We start from the raw sequence: 23,331 nt of genomic DNA, 5'->3' as shown, positions 1-23,331 counted from the left end.
TTATTTCCCGGAACAATTTATTATATTTTGGTTCCAGGGCATGTCTAGCCCCATTAATCAAAGCTTGGAGCCTATCATGGTAATCGTGCGCAGTTTCAGTTTGTTTTTGTTTTATCGTCACTATATGTTCAAAATACCACTGGTATTTCTTTGTCTGCGCAAATCTTTTTTTTAAATGCTCGAACAACTCGGTTAGTGAGTTAAACTCTTTATGCTCACAGCTAGCATGAGCCTGGCCATCTAACCTACTAAGGACTGCTCGGATATATTCGGGTTCCGCTACGTCGGTGATAAAAATTCCGGCTCGTTTCACTGCCTGCACGAAATCTCGCAGGGGGGGGGTTTTTCCGTCAAATATTGGTATGTCACCTGCGCTTGTGCGTAACGTAAGTCGGTCAATGGCCGAACTTGCGTCCGCACCCGCGGGGTTCATAGTTCCGTTTAGGACGGCATTTCCGGGTGGACCTCCACCCGGACGTCGTTCGTTATTCCTATCCCGTTCGTTGTTCCTATCCTGTAGATCGTCCGGATCAGAGTCACCGTGCTGAGACATGGTGTGTGCTGTTAATGTTGAGTAAAGAGATAGACAGAGAGAATTGTGTAGAATTAGAGATAAAATTAGTTCTAAAGGAGGAAAATGTTACTTGAGACTGTGGGCGTCGCCACCGCGGAAAATTCCTGCAGCTTGGCGCAGTTGGCTGTGTTCAAGTTTATATACTTGTTCCCTTTTTCTAATTCTGTTCTCGATCCTGCATAGCCCTTTTTATGAGTAAAGCTGTGATTTTTGCTTCGAGTTCCTTTTGAACTTCTGGGTGTTTGTCATTAAGGGCTCGGAACTTTATGCATAACCTACAATTTTCACCTTTAGTTATCCTTTCGATAGGTGCTGAGTATGGGGATGAATTTGATTGAGACAGGGGCATAATCTCTTTTTTTCTTAAGAACATTATAGTTTTAGGTCCGTTAATAACTTTTCCACTTTGCTTAAGGATTCGGTAAGCGAAATAGATTTGTCTTGTTCTTGTGTAATTAAGACGTGTATAAGGTTAATTTTTTCTTCCAGACATTCTATTTCCAATTGGAGGTGGAGATTGGTTCTCGCTAAATTCGCGCTTTCTCGGGAGTAGAATATTAATAGGGTCCTAATCTTCTGAATGTTCTCTTCGGAATTGTTAAAAAGGATATTTTTCCACTCTGGTGTCATTACTCTATTCTTATTCGATTTTTAGTTCGTCTAGTTTTTTAGTTAAAAAATCCATAGCATATTTTAGCTGACGTGCCCGTTTTTCGACACTTGAAACTAACTGGGATTGTGTGAAAGTAGCTTGTGAAAGAGTGGCCAGGGAGGTGTTGAGAAAATATGCTTGTTTTTCCAGATCAGCTGATCGTTTTAGTAGCTCTGAATTCTGTTTCACAAGACTTTCGTATCTTTCCCCAATTAAATCTATTCCTTCTGCTAATTCCGACCACTGGTCCTGGGAAAATCCAGTGACTATGGTGCTTCTGCGAGGGAACATGAATTATTTTGGAGGAAGGTTGATCTTGACAGTTTCTATTCCTTGGATTTTGAGCTTATTTCTTGGGGTTATGGAAACAATATGAGCGGATGTTATGAACGCGAGAGGGATGGATTTCAATTCCGATTGATTTGATAATTCGGGATTTGATATGGGGAATTTAGGACTATATTCTACAAAGTAGTAAAAATCAGACATTTACTCGGCTTAGTCCAATCGTTAGTTTGCATAGGGGTGATTTCGTCTTCGTTCCCGGATTCTGTTTCGAATGTTTTCCCTCATCTCATCGGTAATGGGAATCACTCCGGGGGGTGGGGGAATAAATTCTGGTGGGGGAATAAATTCTGGTTGCCTTGGGAGTAGATAAATCGGGGGGGGAACAATGTCCGGTATTTGCCGTTGATAGCACATTCGATAGGGTTAATCAATAATCATGACATCGCTATCGTATTCTAAGGTGGTATCTGAGTCGTCGTCAGGTTGCGTTGTATTTTGTCGTAGTGCGGGGACTACTCTAATATGATTTTCTTGGGCGTATGCTATGTGTCGTTGTGCTAGTGCTACTTCGACGTCCAAGTCAATTTCAATAATGGGGATTCGTGGTTGTACTAGAATTGGCTGGGCAGGTTCTGGCTGTCTGACCGTGGGTGCAACCTTACAAGTAGGTCTTAACTTTATCACGGGCTTGGTGAGGCGGTAATAAATTTCCGATTCTGGTGCCCTATTTGTTCTTAGTTCGATTGATATGTGTCGTTTTCCGGCGCGTTTTCCCCTTTTTGATTTTCCTGGGTTAGAGGACATTTCAAAGTGACATTTTAAGTGATACTTTAAAGTGACATTTTAACCCCAAAACAAAAGAAATCCTGACGGTGTCAAATTACAGATTCAGCACGGGAGCTCTCCTAGGCGGGACGATTAGTTATCACAACGGCGCTTCCTAGTATAAGGGAAAGAAGAAAATAAATTTCCTTCTTTCCGAATTCCGATAGAATTCTCTAGGATTCGACCGGAAGTTCTCCAATCATGCGGCCTTGTACCCACAACCAGCGATTCTGTTTTGCTAGTCGTTGGGACTAATTTCTACTAATCCCAACAAATACGCATTTAAACACTATCATATATTTTCTTTTCCTTTGGAAATATTAAATGGCAGGATTTTATACGGTCAATTAGAGGATAGCCAAATCGATGCAACTTACTCGCCCAAGTATTGCGGGGGCCACTGGCCAGGTGTGGGAATAAAAAGAATCTACTACCTGGAAACACACCGTTTGGTTTGCGACTTGGAGATATACGAATCCAAGAATATCCACATAGGTGTTATTGATATAATCTGCACTTGGATGACCTAGGATAGGGGAGTGTAATTTTAGAACACTTTCACAAACGTAGTTATGTTTATAACAAAAATCTATAGAGACGGTAACTATTTCGCCTTGTAGAATTTCCGAAATGGCAAAGGTACTACCAAAGCGATAGGAATTTTCGGGAATAGTCATTGAGAAAAAAAAAACTAATCAATCTTTTAATTCCCGTTCTTCCAAAGCCACCCTTACACGCCTTTCGATTTCACGACGTTTATTGTTCTTATTAATTTCGGCCTCAGCTTTATTTAAAAGGTGTTCAAAATAATTGGAAAATTCTTTCCAATCATTTAAGGGTTCCTTTTGCTCCTTTTTAATGGGTGCAGAAGGCTTCTTAAAAATTTCCTGTGGAGTACTAATCTCCGCCTTAATTTTCTCTTCCCGTTCTGGAATTCGAACCCTTTTGGGTCTGTCCTTTCTTCGATTTCTTTTTCCTCTTTGTCGGAAATTACCAGGCATTGTCGTTCATTGTTGAAATTAACTTAAGGCAATTTCCCTGAAGTAACAATTAGAATTTTCCGTCCTTTAAACAAGGCTATGCAAAAGAATTAACTGTGAAATTTCGGAGCCATGTCATCCAGTGAGCGAATCACGGAGACTTGTCTTCACGGACTAATCACAGAAAATTAAATTCAATTAATTATATTAATAGAATATTCTGCACAGTTTTGTTAACTGACGGGAGTTCACGCCACGTTCAAGGTTTATATGCTATTAGTCGGAATTAGTACTAATCATCAGTAGTGAAGTTTCGGAGACATGTCATCCAGTGAGCGAATCACGGAGACTTGTCATCACGGACTATTCAAAACCAATAAAACGTAAATTAATTAACGTATTTTTTTTTTACTATTCCTCCAATAGCAAAATTTTGTATTTATTAAAAGAGGCAACCAACGACAGCGACCAAAGTAGAAAGGACAGACAGAACCTCAAAAACCAGAACACTCGAAAATTTGGCTACTAGAATCGAAAACAGTAGAACAGAAAAGAAATAGTCAAAAATCATCATGGAAAATTAAACTATAGTTACCCGTGAGGGGTAGGAACACCAGCGACTAACCAGTGCTCGCAAAAGTTTTGTGATAATAAAATAAATTGGTGAAAAGAAAATAAATTGGCGCCACTGGTAACAAGGTTACCAGGTAACGAAGCAGGGCGGTAACGCGTGGATAGATCCCACCGCTGCCACCATCAGCTTGTTACAAACCAGAATTTATTTATTAAATTAAATATCGAGCTTTTGAGATAGCTCTAAAATTCTATTTTGGGGAGGCACCAAGCTGCCGAATTCCGTGGGGAAATCGTTTAAATTGTGGATCCGTTTTCCACTTTTAAAAGTTACCACTGCTTCTAAAGATGTGTTTGTTTGAGGAGTAAAGGTAAATAAAGAGAAAATTAATTAAGGAAATTAAAGAGGTTTATTTGTGTGGTGAAAGAAAATTTAGAACGATACATCTACTTACTCTACCGGCGACAGTGGTGTCACAATCAGCTGCCGTCGGGCGAAACAAACTTCTGTTGGTGTTGGCACACAACACGATTTTTTTTTCTTTAGTCTTTTGTTCAAGTAAATAAATTTGAACTTTAGCGTTTTCTTTAGTATTCAAAAAAAACTAAAAAAAAAATTATTTTAAAACAACAATTTTTTTTTTTATATCAAAGCCGTTGTATCGGAACGGCGCAGGCGCCACACGCACGGGCTGGCCGGTTTTCACATAAACAAAAATCTGCTATAATTAATTTAATAATGACAGCCGATTTTCATCCGACACAATTCTCGATGGACTCCGTCGGTTAGAAGAATTTAATTTAATTTTTCGTCCGCCTTTCGCGTTATACTTAAAAAGTTTTACACGGGGGTCCGACTCGCAGACGGGCTAAGTCGCGGCGTTCTTGTTTCTCGCAACACTTGCCAAGCTGAAGCCAGGAAAGGTGTTGCTCGAGAGAAGCAAGAAGTAGTACTGCGTTAATTAAAAGATTTTGACTAGCCTCTAGTCCTTGTTTTACCTCCAGAGTGGGACAATTTTGCAAACGAGGAAATTTTAATTTTTTAGGAGTAGGAAGGAATTCGCGGCCCATTGGACGCTGCAATTTTTCGCTGACTCTAGCATGCATAGACAGACTCGTGTGAACGGAAACGACTGTCATTTGATATTTTTTTTGAAAATAACTCCTTATAATTAATGAAAATTAATTTCATCATTTTATTAATTACAACAATTCCCAATTGTGATGGCTGTTTAAATTAATTAACAACCATACCACTGTGTGAATTGCTAATGAAATTGGTGGAGTTGTTTAGTTGTATGTAATTTCCGATCACAAGTTGATTGATTAGTGATGCGTAAAATCAACCAATTGTAGTGGTTGAGCACCCCTGTTGTAGGATCAAGCTGTCAAAACGCACGTGCGTTTGTTATTATATTGCAGCGTAGCTTGTGGGCCTGAGGGAAAAGGGGAGGGTTTTTATCAGAGGAAAACAGCGAGTAGAGGCGAGCATGGAGCATGTGTTGGTGTGCGCGGCTGCAAGTTCGTATGTCGTTGTGAATCCTATAACGAACGGAGTCCGTGAGAGCATCGGTGTATACTATATGCCGAGAAATCCGTGCATGTGTGCGTTATTATAATCATTCAACCACATGTGCGCGTGTTTGTGACAGATATTATTTTGGTTTTACTTCCTCTTTCCCCTTTTTTTTTTTAGATGCATATTCCATAATTTCGATGTTGTATTTCATCAATTCCGATGTTGTTACAATGTTGGTTATCGCCATTTTGGCTTCGCAACATTGTCGCAACATTCCATAATTTCGATGTTGTTACAATGTTGGTTATCGCCATTTTGGCTTCGCAACATTGTCGCAACATTCCATAATTTTGATGTTGTATTTCATCAATTCCGATGTTGTTACAATGTTGGTTATCGCCATTTTGGCTTCGCAACATTGTCGCAACATTCCATAATTTCGATGTTGTTACAATGTTGGTTATCGCCATTTTGGCTTCGCAACATTGTCGCAACATTCCATAATTTTGATGTTTTATTTCATCAATTCAAATTCTGCAAAATAATTAAATTTTTGAGACAAAATTGAGAATTTTATTAATTTCATTTTTGTTTAGTGCTAGTGCGCGCTTAAGAGTGTAAGCACTTTTGCTGACAAGTCCGGCTTATCGGAGTGTCATATTTCAGCCTCGAAGCTTGCTACTTGGTGGCAAGTCTTAGGCTAGAAAGAATACTCCGAAGAAAACATTGGGCGTTGTTGCCATATATTAAATATTTTAATGTGTAACATTGGGATCAGATCGACCTGTTCTAAAACATTTTCTTCGAATCTGCTAAGTCCCACATCCTCAGAATTTTTTATTTGGCTCCCTCCAAAATCCTTGGAGCCGTCTGCACCGACTACCGGGGCTTGAACCCGATCAGAATCGGTGACGGGATTACCCTCATTTGAGGTACCCGCTTGGAGTAATTTATTTGAATCTTTATCCATTTCATTCATTTTTTTGGTTTTAGAATCAGGGAACCACCCTGTTGGTTGCCCTTTAGTGAAAAGCCCCGCCACCACGGCAAGGTCTACCGAACATATCCATGATGTCAATCATGTCTGGCAGTGGATAAGCATCCACTTCTCCCAGCACATCAAAGACATCGATGATGTTCGGTAGTGGACAACCATCGGCGGGGATTATTATTATTATTATTATTATTATTATTATTATTATTATTATTATTATTATTATTATTTTTTTTTTTTTTTTTTTTTGCTTAGGGAATTTTGGGAAATCTGTTTACAGATACCTTGGATTCCGCACTCCAAGGTTATGTGGGGTTGGTAAAATAAAAAAAAGGGAATTTAAAAAAAAGGATAAATAAATAAATGTTATAATAAATTTAATAAACTGGCGACCTACTACCAGCCCGACCCACTAAAACCCGTAACCTTTCTTTTGGAGCCCTTTACCCTCCCTCGGAACTGTCGTAAGACTTTAGCCTTCGAGGGAGGCGCTCCAACTCTATCGCTGCTGCGACTTTGTTCTGTGTCTGCGGTTCTCCTGCGTCAATAGTTAAAAAATTTAAAACTATTTCAATATAAAAGCGGAATTAACAGCACAACAACAATAAAAAACAAAAATTTTAAGAAGTTTAAAAAGTCAAAAGATAAAATTATAAACGGATATATAAAAAAAAATAAAAATAAACGCGTATAAAATATTGAAAACATAAAATTGTACAAAGATGAATAAAAAAACAAAACAAATTAAAAAAAATGTATAGGGACAAATAAATCACAAAATAAATTAATAAAAAACAAACAAACAAATTAAAAGCTGTTTAAATTACGCTTTTTGGCGGCCGTCGAGATCCTTCCTCGACATAACCGAGATTATGAAGTTCTCGACTTGCCGCCAATTCTCTTCCGACTGGGTCATCAGCGATACCATATTCTCCGGTGTAACTTGACTGTTTACACCTTCGAACATGGCCCGCCTCTCCAAGTCCCATTTCTTGCATGAGAAGAGGGTGTGCTCCGCGTTGTCCTCAGGGAACTGGCAATATGCACACACCTCGTTCTCGCGTAATTTAAAGCGACACAGGTACGAGTTAAAACACCCGTGACCTGTGAGCGCCTGAGTCAAATAATAGGAAACCTGACCGTGTTTCCTATTTATCCAGGTGGCGAGTGCCGGGATAAGGCGATAGGTCCATCGACCTTTTCCCTCACCATCCCATCTTTCCTGCCATCTTTCTATGAGCCTGTGCCTCGCTTCTTTGCGGATCAGGCCCTTGCTTGGTCTTAATTCCTCATCCCAGGAACTGCTTTCTTTAGAAAAGAGAAACATTTCTTCCCTTTCCCTCGCCAAGAGATCTGCTGGCGGGACACTTGCAAGGACCTGCACAGCACTCGTAGATACCGTCTTATATGCAGAGATGATACGCGTTGTTATCGATCTCTGCGCCGACAGTATCTTTTCACAGATGGTAACACATCTTTTACTCCTCAGGGATGGGGCCCACACTGGTGCTGCATAGAGCATTTTAGCGTGGGCGACACTCGCCACCAGTCTTCTTTTTTGTTCACGGGGTCCGCCAACATTTGGCATTAACCGTGAAAGATTAGCCGCACGCTCGATCGCCTTATTCGACGCCGTAGCCATGTGGTGGTGGAAGTTTAACCTTCCATCCAACTCCACACCAAGGTATTTAATTTGTTTACTCCACTTGACCTCGAATCCGTCTATCACGATTCGTGGGAGCTCATAACCACGTCTGTCTGTGACTAGCAGTGCCTCGGTCTTTTCCAGGGCCATTTCAAGACCTCTGGTATCCAGCCAGCTTTTTGCTAGTCGCAGACATTCGTTTACCAATGTCCCAAGAGCCTCCTCACTCTCGGCAGTGCACACGAACAACGCGTCGTCCGCAAAGCCGATGATCATCGCACCTTCGGGCAGATCCATTCGCAGAAAATCATCGTAAGATACATTCCATACAAATGGACCCACCCTCGAGCCTTGAGGAGCCCCACGCTGCATCTCTTCCCTGAGAGTGCAGGTGTCTCCCTCATATATAACCCACCTGTCGCTAAGATAATTATCCATTATCCGCAACAAGTAGGGCGGCATGTTTTTCTTTTCCATCGACTCGATGAGATCTTTCCATCTTGCGGAATTAAACGCGTTGCGTATGTCAATTGCTACCAACGCGCAGAAGCTCTTCTTTTTCCCAGGTCCCAATTTGTTTTTTCCTGCTTTGGCTATGTCCACAACTGCCTGGATGGCATCAACTGTGGACTTGCCTTTACGGAAACCAAATTGGTAATCGGATAGACGATTCTCTTCGGTCAAGTGGCCCTGCATTCTCTGGAGAACCATATCCTCTAGAAGTTTACCCATCGTATCTAGCAGGCATATAGGCCTGTACGATGAAACCTTATCTAGAGGTTTTTCACCTTTCCTTAGGAGGACTAACCTCTGTCGCTTCCAGTCGCGGAAGAACTCTCCTCTCTCAAGGCAAAGATTGAAGCATCGAAGCAGAATCTGGGGTGAAGTGTCGATTACCAACTTTAGGATCTCGTTACTTATCCCATCGATTCCAGGCGCCTTGCCTGTTTTTAATCTTTTGCCTGCTTTTTTCAGTTCACTAAGTGTAAAGAGTTCTTCCTCTTCGACTTTGCAAAAACTCCAGTCCCTTCTAAGGTATGGTTCTGCAGGAGGAATTATTATTATTATTATTATTATTATTATTATTATTATTATTTTTTTTTTTTTTTTTTTTGCTTAGGGAATTTTGGGAAATCTGTTTACAGATACCTTGGATTCCGCACTCCAAGGTTATGTGGGGTTGGTAAAATAAAAAAAAGGGAATTTAAAAAAAAGGATAAATAAATAAATGTTATAATAAATTTAATAAACTGGCGACCTACTACCAGCCCGACCCACTAAAACCCGTAACCCTTCTTTTGGAGCCCTTTACTCTCCGTCGGAACTGTCGTAAGACTTTAGCCTTCGAGGGAGGCGCTCCAACTCTATCGCTGCTGCGACTTTGTTCTGTGTCTGCGGTTCTCCTGCGTCAATAGTTAAAAAATTTAAAACTATTTCAATATAAAAGCGGAATTAACAGCACAACAACAATAAAAAACAAAAATTTTAAGAAGTTTAAAAAGTCAAAAGATAAAATTATAAACGGATATATAAAAAAAAATAAAAATAAACGCGTATAAAATATTGAAAACATAAAATTGTACAAAGATGAATAAAAAAAACAAAACAAATTAAAAAAAATGTATAGGGACAAATAAATCACAAAATAAATTAATAAAAAACAAACAAATTAAAAGCTGTTTAAATTACGCTTTTTGGCGGCCGTCGAGATCCTTCCTCGACATAACCGAGATTATGAAGTTCTCGACTTGCCGCCAATTCTCTTCCGACTGGGTCATCAGCGATACCATATTCTCCGGTGTAACTTGACTGTTTACACCTTCGAACATGGCCCGCCTCTCCAAGTCTCATTTTTTGCATGAGAAGAGGGTGTGCTCCGCGTTGTCCTCAGGGAACTGGCAATATGCACACACCTCGTTCTCGCGTAATTTAAAGCGACACAGGTACGAGTTAAAACACCCGTGACCTGTGAGCGCCTGAGTCAAATAATAGGAAACCTGACCGTGTTTCCTATTTATCCAGGTGGCGAGTGCCGGGATAAGGCGATAGGTCCATCGACCTTTTCCCTCACCATCCCATCTTTCCTGCCATCTTTCTATGAGCCTGTGCCTCGCTTCTTTGCGGATCAGGCCCTTGCTTGGTCTTAATTCCTCATCCCAGGAACTGCTTTCTTTAGAAAAGAGAAACATTTCTTCCCTTTCCCTCGCCAAGAGATCTGCTGGCGGGACACTTGCAAGGACCTGCACAGCACTCGTAGATACCGTCTTATATGCAGAGATGATACGCGTTGTTATCGATCTCTGCGCCGACAGTATCTTTTCACAGATGGTAACACATCTTTTACTCCTCAGGGATGGGGCCCACGCTGGTGCTGCATAGAGCATTTTAGCGTGGGCGACACTCGCCACCAGTCTTCTTTTTTGTTCACGGGGTCCGCCAACATTTGGCATTAACCGTGAAAGATTAGCCGCACACTCGATCGCCTTATTCGACGCCGTAGCCATGTGGTGGTGGAAGTTTAACCTTCCATCCAACTCCACACCAAGGTTAGTTAGGGAAAAAGTCAAAATTTTGTCTGTCAATCAGAGAAAAGTCAGGAAAAAACAAAAATAAATTTTTGTGGCACTCTGTAGAATTTTTTCATCACTTGTTAAAAACCAATTATTTTCAATATTTAAAATAAATATTTTCAGCATTAAAATATCTACAAAACATAAGTACTAAAAATGTATTTTAATAGTTTTCTAGATTATATATCTGATTTTTTATATAGGAACACTCCATTATAAATTAGAAGAAATTATGTATTTTCATCTTTGTAATTAAAATTTTTCAAAACCTTGATTATTTAATAATTTTTAAAAATTTTATAAAAAAATTGTATTACATCGAAAGAAATGTACTAAATTCTATTTATGTAAAAATTGTTTAATTATACACAATTAAAAATTCTATTCGCTATTAAAACTTGATTTATATTTTTAAAAAATTAATTTTTAGAAATTTTTATTACACTTTCTTTAAAATCAATTATTTTCAATATTTTTAAATTTTCAGCTTGAACAAAGATTAATTTTTAAATAATTTTAGTTTAAAAATTAAAACAATTCACTTATTACGCTCATGATTAATTATTTTTAATAATTTTTTTTGAAAGAAATAAATTTATGAATAAATATCGTATTTGGGGTGATTTATTAAATTTATTTTTTTTTTAACTGAATATTTGTTAGAAAATTGTAGGAAAATTCAATTATTTAAATACAAAATTAAAAGTTTATTGAATAATTGAATGTTTTTTAAAATCAAATTTTCATAAAGTTTTTTACAAACAAATTTTTAAATAATTGAATAATAATTATATTTCATGAGAAATTCGATTAAAATGTTTTTTTGAAATAATTGAAGTGGTGCAATGAGTTGTTTTATTTACGAAAATAATTAAATTCCTAAAAAGATTTTTATTATTTATGAAAATAATTTAATTATTGCGCAGAAATGTATATAAAAGTAGTAAATAATTGAATCTCCTGCAAAATTTTTATTTTTTATGAAAATAATTAAATTTTTTGGTAAAATTTTATCAAATTGTTTTTAAATAATGGAATTCTTTTAAAATGCTAAAATAGTAAATATTAAAAATTATTAAATTGAGAAAAATTTATGAAATAAATTCAAATTTATCTAAAACTTTTATTAAAATTTTTGAAAATAATTGAAATTTAGAGGAGAATTTTGTTATTTGTAGAGAAAATATCATCTTTTACAAAGATCAATGAAATTTTGATAAGAATTTAATAAAATTTTTGAACATAATTAAATTCTTACACATAATTCCAAAAAAATTATATTATTTAAGAAAATGAATGAATTATAGCGAAAAAAAGAAATAAATAGTTGATTTTATGTGAAAATGTTATTATTTATGAAAATAATTGAATGTTTGAGTAGAACTTTATCAAATTTTTTTTAAATAATCTACTTCTTTTTGAAATTTTTTTTAAAATTGTAGATATTTAAAATCATTGAATTGTGATAAATATTTACAAAAAAATTTAAATTTTGACGAGAATATTATTAAAATTTTTGAAACAAACAAGTTTCATCAAGACAACAAATTTATCAAGAAGATATTATTTTTTATAAGAATCAATAAAATATTAATGATTATTTGAAAGAATTTTAACGTAATTGAATTTCTACGATGAATTTTATTACTTTTGAAAATAATTGAATTTTTGCAATCATTTTAAACTTTTGCAAAAATTTCATTTTTTAGTGTTTTTAATTAAAATTCTTCTATAAATACATTTTTTATAATTAATTAAATGTATGTTAAACACTTTAACTTACTTTAAAACAATTTGAATTATCAAAATTTTTATAAAATCTACGTATCTACGTAATCTAAATATATCTAAGTAGAATTGTTTGTTAAATAATTTATAAGTAATAATTGTATAATGGTTTTTAAGGCATCAAATTGTTTAAAAAGAAATTATCGTTAGAAATAGAAAAATTTTATGGTTTTGTATTAGAATTCATGTTAAATGTATTTTAAATAAATAAATAATTTAAAAGTTTATGAGGCACACGAAAGAGACACGGAAATTTAAAATTTTCTTATGAATTCTAAAAAATTAATTTTTTCAAGTATTTTCATAAATATCCTTGACTTCTCTGACCAGTGGCAACCCTGTTCTAATAATTACTTTTTCGAAAAATATTTATATATAATTTTTATGCTGCTTTTTAGCTATTTCATTTTTAAATTTTCAATTGACAATTTTTTTTTATTTTTAAGAATTTTTTTTTTAAAGCACTTACGTTGTTCTCATTTTTATTATATGATTGCCGATTGATGGTCAATGGCGGCCTCGGTTTTTCCTCTTTTACCTCCTCCTCCTCCTCATTAATTGGCGGTGACAGCGTATCCTGCGGCACATTTTCCTTCTGCAGCCGTTTCCTCTGCTCCTCAATCTGCAGTTGCTGTTGCTCAGTTTGCTGCCTCAGCAGTTTCAGTTGTTCCTGCAACTGCTGATTTTGCATGTATTGTTGCTGCTCAATTTGCTGCCTCTGCTGCAGTATTTGTTGCTGCATCTGCTGCAATTGTGGCTGCCACTGCGGCAATTGTGGCGGAAATTGATGCTGCGCATTTTGTAGTTGTTGTTGTTGTAGTTGTTCTCGCTGTTGTTGTTCTCGTTGTTGTTGTTCTCGTTGTTGTTGTTCTTGATCAGTCGGATTTGGGCCAAGACTCTAAAATAAAAAATTACAATTACATACACTAATTGTCAGAAACGTAAAATAGTATATTTCGTAACGAGTGAGAGCAGTTGCTAATTTTTGAATGAGCGCTTTTTTTGGAACGAACTGTAGGCGAACAGCCTACAGTTCGTTCCAAAAACAGCGCTCATTCAAAAATTAGCAACTGTTCACACAAGTTACGAACGATATTTTTCATAACAAGGTGCAAAAAAGTGCCCTTTTTTGCACCGCGTTATGAAAAGAATATTTTTATTGTACTTACTCCCTTTGAATTCCTACCTCCTGCACTTCTGACCATTTCTAAAATGAAATATAATAATAATTAAGAATAAAATTTATTAAAATTACGAATAATCAAGTATTTCTTTATTTTTCAAAGTTAATTGAAATTTGTAAAAAATTAAATTTCTAACATTCCATTTATTACTATTAAAATAAATGATTAAAAAATATGTATAACCAAATATAATGAAAATAATTTATTTTTAAACAATTGTTATAAAAAATTATTTAAAATAATATTTTTTGTTAAATTTGTAAAAGATAATAAAACTTTTATATTTAATTGAACAATTTTGAAATAATTGAAATTGATAAAATTTCTAGAATTTTATGTAATAGTTAAAATCTAGTATTTTGTATTTTTTAAATTTATAATTGAGAAATGGAAATAATTAAACGTAATAAATTAACAATAATTTAAAATAAAAATTTAATTTAATACAAATAAAAGTCAACAATTTTGACCAAAAAAAATTTCAGGAGACTGTATAATTTTTTTTTTAATTGAAACAAATAAATATGAAATACATTCAAAGAATATTAAAAAACAATTGTAACATAGTTTGGGTGCAGTTCCGAAAGAGGTCCCCCCCCCGATTTTAATGAAACTTGGTATACTTACGTATTTTGGTGCCCTGATTACGAAAATTATAGTAAAAATTGGCGACTAGGTCATCTTCATGGTAAAAACCATAAAAAACGCCATAAAAATGCGGTTTTTGCATTTAACTTCTAAAAAACGAAGAATTTAAAAAAATGTTATATACAAAAGTTGTAGGTCTTAACAAAATAAATATTTTATGTTCTATACATTTTTGCCCAAAAGTTAATAGTTTTTAAGAAAAATGTAAAAAACCATAAAATACCATAAAATTGTCAAAATATAAATTCTAATAAAAACAAGTAAGTATTAAAGAAAATCAGTAACATTTGTGTAATTCAGGTAGATGATTATAAAAATCATATTAAAAATTAGAATTTTATGGTAAAAACCATAAAAAAAACACCATAAAAATGCGATTTTTGCATGTAGCTTTTAAAAAACTCAGAATATGAAAAAATATTTTTTACAAAAGTTGTAGGTCTTAACAAAATAAATATTTTATGTAATACACAATTTTGCCCAACAGTGAATAGTTTTTGAGAAAAACGTAAAAAACAATAAAATTTATAATAAAATTCTCTTTCTAAATTCATTAATTAATTAATTTAGAAAGAGAGTCAAATTTACTTCACATTTGGTACTAGAAGGTACTGAATACAGAACCAATGCCCCTTACAACAGTAGAATAAAGACTTTTTTTTGCCCACTCAACGAAAGAACGCTTCGGCGGGCGAAGCCCGCCGCATCTGCTGCTGTTGTATTCTATGTATATTATTTAAAAAGCTATTCAAATTTACTTTCTAGTTGGTACTAAAAGGTACTTGATCACAGATCCAATGCCCCTACATTGAATTAATTTAGAAAGAGAGTCAAATTTACTTCACATTTGGTACTAGAAGGTACTGAATACAGAACCAATGCCCCTTACAACAGTAGAATAAAAACTTTTTTTTTGCCCACTCAACGAAACAACGCTTCGGCGGGCGAAGCCCGCCGAATTTGCTTTTGTTGTATTCTATGTATATTATTTAAAAAGCTATTCAAATTTAATTTCTAGTTGGTACTAAAAGGTACTTGATCACAGATCCAATGCCCCTACATTGAATTAATTTAGAAAGAGAGTCAAATTTACTTCACATTTGGTACTAGAAGGTACTGAATACAGAACCAATGCCCCTTACAACAGTAGAATAAAAACTTTTTTTTTGCCCACTCAACGAAACAACGCTTCGGCGGGCGGAGCCCGCCGAATTTGCTTTTGTTGTATTCTATGTATATTATTTAAAAAAATATTCAAATTTACTTTCTAGCTGGTACTAAAAGGTACTTGATCACAGATCCAATGCCCCTACAACAGTAAAAAAAACCTTTTTCTTCCCCCGTAACGAAACAACTTTACACATTCCACTCCTGTTCTTACCATTTCATTACTGGAGGTACTCCTGCTCATATCAAGTCTGACTGCAATATAGACATTATCTCTGTGACTTCTACTATTGCCTAGTATTGTTTTCGCTGTTATACGATTTGTAAAGGTGTAGCTTTTAAAAAAATGGATCAGTCGTATAACATTTTTAGGTTGTGTTCAATATTACAAAGTCGAGAAAAGACTCTTGAATGGCTTCGTGATATTGAACTCATACCTAAAGAAAAGTACTGCTTAAAGCACAAAAAGAAAATGAGCTTAAATGAAAACTAATTAGTCTGTGGCAACTTTATTTGCAAAAAGAAGGGCAAGTACGATCATAAAAAAAGTGTTGCAATAAATACATGGTTTCAAAGCAGCCATGTTTCTGCTGCAACTTGCATAATGCTCACGTATAGCTTTGCCGTCAATTTTAATTTTGAACAAACTATACGTGAATGCAGTGTAGTTGAGAATCAGCAACTGTCTCGCGAAACAGTTGCTGACAGATTTTCATATTGTCGGGAGGTCTGTATGCTCGTACTTGACCATAATTTCGAAGAAGAAGGTAAAATTGGTGGAGTAGGTGAGGTGGTAGAAATCGACGAATGCAAGATTGGTCGCCGCAAGTATGAAAGAGGACGTGTGGTTGAAGGTTCGTGGATCTTAGGAATGATTCATCGGGGCCATGCACATAAATATCGTTTGGAGATCTGTCCTGACAACAAACGTGATCAAAACACGTTAATCGAACTTATAAAGAAACACGTTGTTGTTGGGACAGAAATCCATACAGATTTGTGGAAAGGGTACAACAATTTAGAAGAGCATGGCTATGTGCATGGAACCGTAAATCATTCCGAAGAGTTCGTGAACCACGATACAGGAGCCCACACGCAGAATATCGAGTCCTCTTGGAGGTGGATGCGTCGGTTTCTATCACGAGGAGGAGTTCACAAAGATGGCCTTGCAGACCATCTATGTGAATTTCTTTGTCGCCGAAGAAATAAAAAACTGCAAATTGATCCCTTCTCGCAGATACTAAAGGATATTAAAAGCGTTTATCCTGGTTCCACAGACTAATTGACAATCAACCCTTTTTAGGGCTACATTAAAAATGAAAGATTGCAAAACTTTCACAAATCAATCAGCCCTTTTAAGGGCTTTTAATTCTGCGTTTTTTAAAAGCTACATGCAAAAATCGCATTTTTATGGTGTTTTTTTTATGGTTTTTACCATAAAATTCTAATTTTTAATATGATTTTTATAATCATCTACCTGAATTACACAAATGTTACTGATTTTCTTTAATACTTACTTGTTTTTATTAGAATTTATATTTTGACAATTTTATGGTATTTTATGGTTTTTTACATTTTTCTTAAAAACTATTAACTTTTGGGCAAAAATGTATAGAACATAAAATATTTATTTTGTTAAGACCTACAACTTTTGTACATAACATTTTTTTAAATTCTTCGTTTTTTAGAAGTTAAATGCAAAAACCGCATTTTTATGGTGTTTTTCATGGTTTTTACCATGAAGATGACCTAGTCGCCAATTTTTACTATAATTTTCGTAATCAGGGCACCAAAATACGTAAGTATACCAAGTTTTATTGAAATCGGGGGGGGACCTCTTTCGGAACTTTATCCCATAGTTTTTAATAAATATAGAAAAATGAGTATTAACACAACAATAAAATAATAATAAAAACTATTATAAAAATTACAAATTTAATATCTATTTTTGTGTGAAATTATTACGATAACATTGAGTATTCAATAATCTTATTGGACAATTCAATTCTTTTATCTAGTAATGGATTTCAACATTATAAAGTAAATTAATTTTAACTTACCACTCAAACAATCCTTCGAAGAAGGCAACGACAGGAGAAGAGAGAACCTAAAATAATCTCCAAAGACTATAGTGACCAACAGACTATACTCCTAGAATGATACTTCAGCGAAATGCGTTCAAGACTAGAAAAGAAGAGAGAAATGAAAGTAGTTACACGTAAAAATACAATAATAATTTAAACTAAAAATTTAATTTAAAAAAAGTTTATAATGTTAAAAACAAAAAAATTTGAGTGAATTGTATTTTTTTCAAATTGAGACACATAAATTTAAAATATATATGTGATATGGTCAATGAAAAGGGACCTTACGTGCGAATACAAGTTTTTGAGAAAACAGCAGTTAACGTTTTACTTAGAAAAACACTTGTAACTTTTTTAGAAATTTATATTTTTTAATCAAGTTAGGCTTATTTTCTTCACCGTGGATCACAGTATGAAAATAAAAAACATACAAGTAATGAAAATTTTTTTAAAATAATTTTTTATATAAATTAATAACAAACTCCCCAAATACAGAAAAAAATCTAAGTTTTCTAAATTGCAACATAAATATAAATAAGTGACACACGTTTGTAAGGGTTTTCAAGGCCGCTGATTACGAATGTGATGTTAAATTGACAATTTCACAGCTGACAGCTGTCAACTTCTCTTAAAAATGATCGTTTTTTATAAAAAAGAAAGTAGTAAGGTTTTTGAGGTCGCTGATTATGAATATGATATCAAATTTGAATTTTAACTATTGACAGTTGTCAAAGAAACTGTCAACTTTTCTAAATAATAAAAAATTATCGTCTTCGTTATTTTAATTTTTATAATAACAAAGAAATCAGTTTTTTCGTATTTTTACTCTTGTTTCTTTTGACTTTAAAAAAAATTTTAAATAACTTATAATCATCTTATGACTTTTTGGTTTTCACAGAGCGTTTCAAACTATCCAAATCAATAAAAAAGTGAAAAATAATTTAATTGACACGTTAGGTCCCTTTTCCTAGACCCGGTCACATATACAAAAATACTACAGGGTTGCCACGCTTTTCCTCATTTCAAATTCCCTGACTTTTCCAGGTTTTCCAGGTTAAAAACCGAATTTTTCCAGGTTTTTAAAACTACATTTATATTTTACCAAACTCCTTGATTCCCAGACAAAACGACTTTTTCCCTATTCTATTATATTTATTTACGAATTTCTTTAATTGTAAAATTACTCGAAAATATCAATAACTTTATTTTTAAATGAACATTTAATCATTACTATTTTTTTAAAAAAAAATTAAGATTTTCAAAAATTTTAAATTTAATAACATATAAGATAGAGGTGTGAAAAATTCGAATCGAAAGAAAATTCGATTCGAACTTGCAAATTTGAAATTCTAAGGTTCGAATTTCGAATTGCACAACTCGACTCAGTCTACTTTCTATTCGAATCGGCCAATTCGAAGTTTCGAATTGCGAATTGCTCGACTCGATTTTTGAATAAAGTCGGCCAATTCGAAAATCGAAATTAGACTTTCGAATTACTATGCAATGTGCTATGATGTGTATGCAGTATGTTATGTTTCGAATTGGCCGACTTGATTCGAAAATCGAGTCGAGTCGAGCAATTCGAAAGTCAAAACTTCGAATTACGAATTAGCCTATTCGAATCGAAAGTTAACCGAGTCGAGTAATTCGAAACTTCAAATTTAGAATTGACTGTTTCGAATCGAATTAACTCCGATTCGAATTTTCTGCTGTCGAGTCGATTAATGTTCGGTTCGCCCCGATTAACAGCATGTGACTGTTACAGATATGAATGTTAATTTTTTCGACCACTTTTCTCTTAAAATATTAAATAAATTAAGCTAGTTTTTTGTGAATAACTCTAAAATATAATAAAGAAGAGCAGTGATGTGTAAAAGTTTTAATAATTCTAAAATAAATTATAAAAAAATACTTTGAAATCGGAAAAGACGAGAAATTGATTAAAAGTGATTTTGAGAACTGATAATTTTAAAGTTATTTTTTAATAAATAATTTTAAAGATATTAAAACTTTTTCACATCACTGCCCTTCTTTATGATATTTTAGAGTTATTCACAAAAAACTAGCTGAATTTATTTAATATTTTAAGAGAAAAGTGGTCGAAAAAATTAACATTGAATTCTGTAACAATCACATGCTGTTAAATGCACACCTCTAATAAAGAATATATTATTATAAAACATGCAGATATTGATCACTCCGAGTCTTCGACTTGGAGTAATCGCTTTCTTCATGTTTTATAATCATTAAAACTTGAAACTATCATTATTTAATATTATAAAAATATTGTTACTGTAATTTCTTCAAAATTATTTTCATTTTATACTAAAATTATTCTTGAACTAAATTTTTTTTATAATTTTTGAAAACATTCTTTGAGAATTTCCCAATCCTTTTGTTTAAAATTTACGTAATTTCGATTATCTGACATTCTTCAATTAAATAAATATTAGAAAATAAAAATTTGAAGAATTCAAAAAAATTCAATTAAACTTTTTAAAAAAAATTAATTCTACAGAATTGTTAACCAAAAAGTACGAAAAGTTAAAGTTTTCAAAGATTTTAACTTAAAATCGTTTCAAAATCTAATTATTTCTAAATATTTACGCTATTAGCTTTAAAAATTCAATGATAATTTAAAATTTTAACGGAAATTAATTTTTAAATCAATATTTACTAAAAAAAAATCCACGAGAATTCAATTATTAAAATACAAAAATCAATAATTTATTGAATAATTGAATATTTCGTAAAATTAAACTCTCAAAAAGAATTTTTTCAACAAAATTTTTAAATATTTAATTTCTCTTGACAAATCTTAATAAAATTTTTAAAAATAAGTTCTTTTTCGGAAATTTGATTAAAATTTTAATTAAAAATAATTGAATTTCTCCAAAGAATGTTTCAAGAGTTTTTGAAAATAATTGAATTCCAGAGAAAAATTTATAAAGATTATTAAAATTTTGACGAGAATTTTTGTAAATTATTGAACTCAATTAAATTTCTGCGAGGATTTATATTAATTTTTGAAAATAATTGAAATCTTGAGACGAATTTTAAAATAAAAAAAATAATATAATAATATATAATAATATAATCTTTTTAAATAATTAAATTCTTTAATGAAATTTTATTGAAATATTAGACATTGAAAATAATTGAATTTTGATAATTTTTTGAAATTATTTAAATTTCTACGAAAAAATTTATTAAAATTATTTTGAAAAAAATTGAATTGTTACAAAGAATTTCATTACAATTTTTAAAAATATTTTAATTTTTTCAAGAAATTTCATTAAAACTTTATAGAAAATAGAACATAAATTATAATAAATAAATTGTAGCAAAGGTTTTTAAAATAATTGAATTTTTTTGATGAGTTTTAACATTTTAAAGAATAATTTTATTTTTCGAGGAAGTATATTAAAATTGTATTAAAAATAATTAAAAGTCTGTGATGAGTTTTATTATTTACGAAAATAACTGAATTACTGTAAAAAAATGTTATTATTTATGAAAATAATTAAACGTTTGCGTAGAATTTTATTAAAAATTTCTTCAAATAATTGAATTCTTTTGGACAATCTTATTAAAGTAGTTGATTAATTAAAAATCATTGAATTCAGGAAAGTTTTTTAAAATAATTGAAATTTTGCCATAAATTTTATTGAACTATTTGAAAATAATTGAATTTCTAAGAAGAATTTTACTACTTTTGAAAATAATCAAATTTCTGCAATCATTTGTAATTGCTTCGAAATTCAATTTCTTTTAGTGTTTTTAATTAAAATTCTTCTGTAAATCCAATATTTTTAATAATCAATTAAAAATATATATTACAAAATTTAACTAGTTTCAGAAGAATTTGAATAATTAAAATTTCTCAAAAAGCTACGTTCTTTAAGACAATTTCTAAATAAATTCATTCAAAATTGAAATTTTACAAAATTTCAAATTATAAAACAATGATAATTAACACAATAAAATAAAAAAAAATATTTAAAACTATAATAAAAATAATAAATTTAATATCTATTTTTATGGCAATTTATTGTGGTAACATTGAGTGGTAATTTTATTATTATACAATTTTTTCTTTTACCTACGTTGTGGAATTCACCCTTATGAAGAAAATTAATTATAAATAAAAATTTTTGAGAAAATAAGAATTCGATTTTTAAAAATATTTTTGTGAATTTTTTCAAAATGGTTTACTTACCTATTAAACAATCCGTCTAAGAAGGCAACGACTGAAGAAAAGGGAACCTACTAACGTTCTTCACAGGAAAACTAAAATGGTCTCCAAAGACAAGTGACCGACAGATGAAATTCCTAGAATGATTCTTCAGCGAATTGCGTTCGAGACTAAAAAAAGAGAGAAATGAAAGTAGTTAAACGTAAAAAAATAATAATAATTTGAATTAGAAATTTAATTTACGGCTTCGCACTCATCTACTAAAACCTACTATTTACTACTTTTTTACGTTATGCTACTATTAGGGTACTTTTTTAGATTTCAGCAACTAAAAGCTACTATTTCTTTTTCTCTTTTTTTTGAATTTCCATTATTACTTTAAATCCGCTTATTATTAGAGATCAAAGAACTATTCATAAAAATTATAATAAAATTTTTTAAAACTATTCAATTAATTTCCAACAAATACTCGAAATTCAATTATTTTCAATATTTATTATTTACTTGAAATTTCGCAAAAGAATTCAATTATTTAAATGATAAAATTTCCATAGGAATTCAATTATTTTCGTATAAATAACTATTAATTCATTGGAGAAAATCAATTATTTAATTATTTTAAATTCTCGTCAAGAATTAAATTATCTTTATAAATAGATATCGAAATTCTTCTGAAGAATTAAATTTATTGTCAATAATTTTAATAAAACTTTTGGGAAAATGTCAATTATATTTAAACAAAATTCTATAAAATTCTTCGCATGAATTCAATTTTTTTTATAAATTATTATTTAAATTCTTCGCATGAATTCAATTATTTTTATAAATTATTATTGAAATTCTTCTCAGGAATTCAATTATTTTTAAAATTTTAAATAAAATTCTTCTTATGACTTAAATTATTTTAAAAAATTGTTATATGATTTTTTAATATAATAAATTTCAGTAAAATTTTAATTAAATTTCTTTAAAGAAATTAGTTTTTTTTAAAGTTGTTAATAAAATTCATCATAAAAATTATGTATTAAGAAATAAAAATTTATTTTCAAAAATAATAAAACTAATCGAAGAACATTAATTAATTTTAAATTTACAATTTAAAATTAATTAATAGAAAAATTGTATTTGTTTTGAAAATTTTAATAAAATTCTTTGCAAGTATTCAATTATTTTTAATACTACATTTTTACAGGAACTATGTGCGAAAAATAATGCAATTATTCTTAAAAATTTAATTTTAATTCCCCGAAGAATTCAATTATTTAAAAAAATATTTTTTTAATTCTTTGAAAGAATTCAATTATGTAATCATAAAAAAATATTACAATTTTTCACAGGATTTCAATTGTTTTCAAATATTTTAATAAAATTGTTTAAAAGAAATCAGTTATTTTCAATATACAATATCAAGCAAATTTTTTTGAAAAAATTCAATTATTCTTTTCAATTTTAATAAAATTTTTCCTAAAGTATTCAATTGTGTCGATGAATAACAAACTTGTTCCCAAAAATAATAAAGGACGACGCACAAAAAGTACATAAATTGGTTCCCGGTCAAATTTGTTAATATTTATTGGTTATATTTGTTCCAAATTACTTTAACTCAAACATAAATCTAAAATCCAAAACAAATTTGACCGGGAAC

The 23,331-nt window shown here is 31.8% G+C and overlaps 1 protein-coding gene across 1 annotated transcript; it reads right to left on the bottom strand.

The window, feature by feature from the left end:
* Nucleotides 1-5,933: 5,933 nt before the first annotated feature.
* LOC122513077 (ataxin-8-like) lies at nt 5,934-21,809 on the bottom strand. Its single transcript, XM_043629311.1, has 5 exons — nt 21,711-21,809; nt 17,468-17,591; nt 13,578-13,615; nt 12,878-13,306; nt 5,934-5,945 (listed from the first exon to the last, which is right to left on the bottom strand). Exons 3-5 carry the CDS (start codon nt 13,611-13,613, stop codon nt 5,934-5,936), a joined length of 477 nt encoding a protein of 158 aa, XP_043485246.1. The 5' UTR covers nt 13,614-13,615; nt 17,468-17,591; nt 21,711-21,809.
* Between the last annotated feature and the right edge of the window lie 1,522 nt (nt 21,810-23,331).

The sequence above is a fragment of the Leptopilina heterotoma genome, unplaced genomic scaffold, assembly GCF_015476425.1.
Source record: "Leptopilina heterotoma isolate Lh14 unplaced genomic scaffold, ASM1547642v1 Lhet_132, whole genome shotgun sequence".
In the NCBI taxonomy this organism is placed as follows: Eukaryota; Metazoa; Arthropoda; class Insecta; order Hymenoptera; family Figitidae; genus Leptopilina; species Leptopilina heterotoma.
This window is presented reverse-complemented; position numbering and strand designations above follow the sequence as displayed.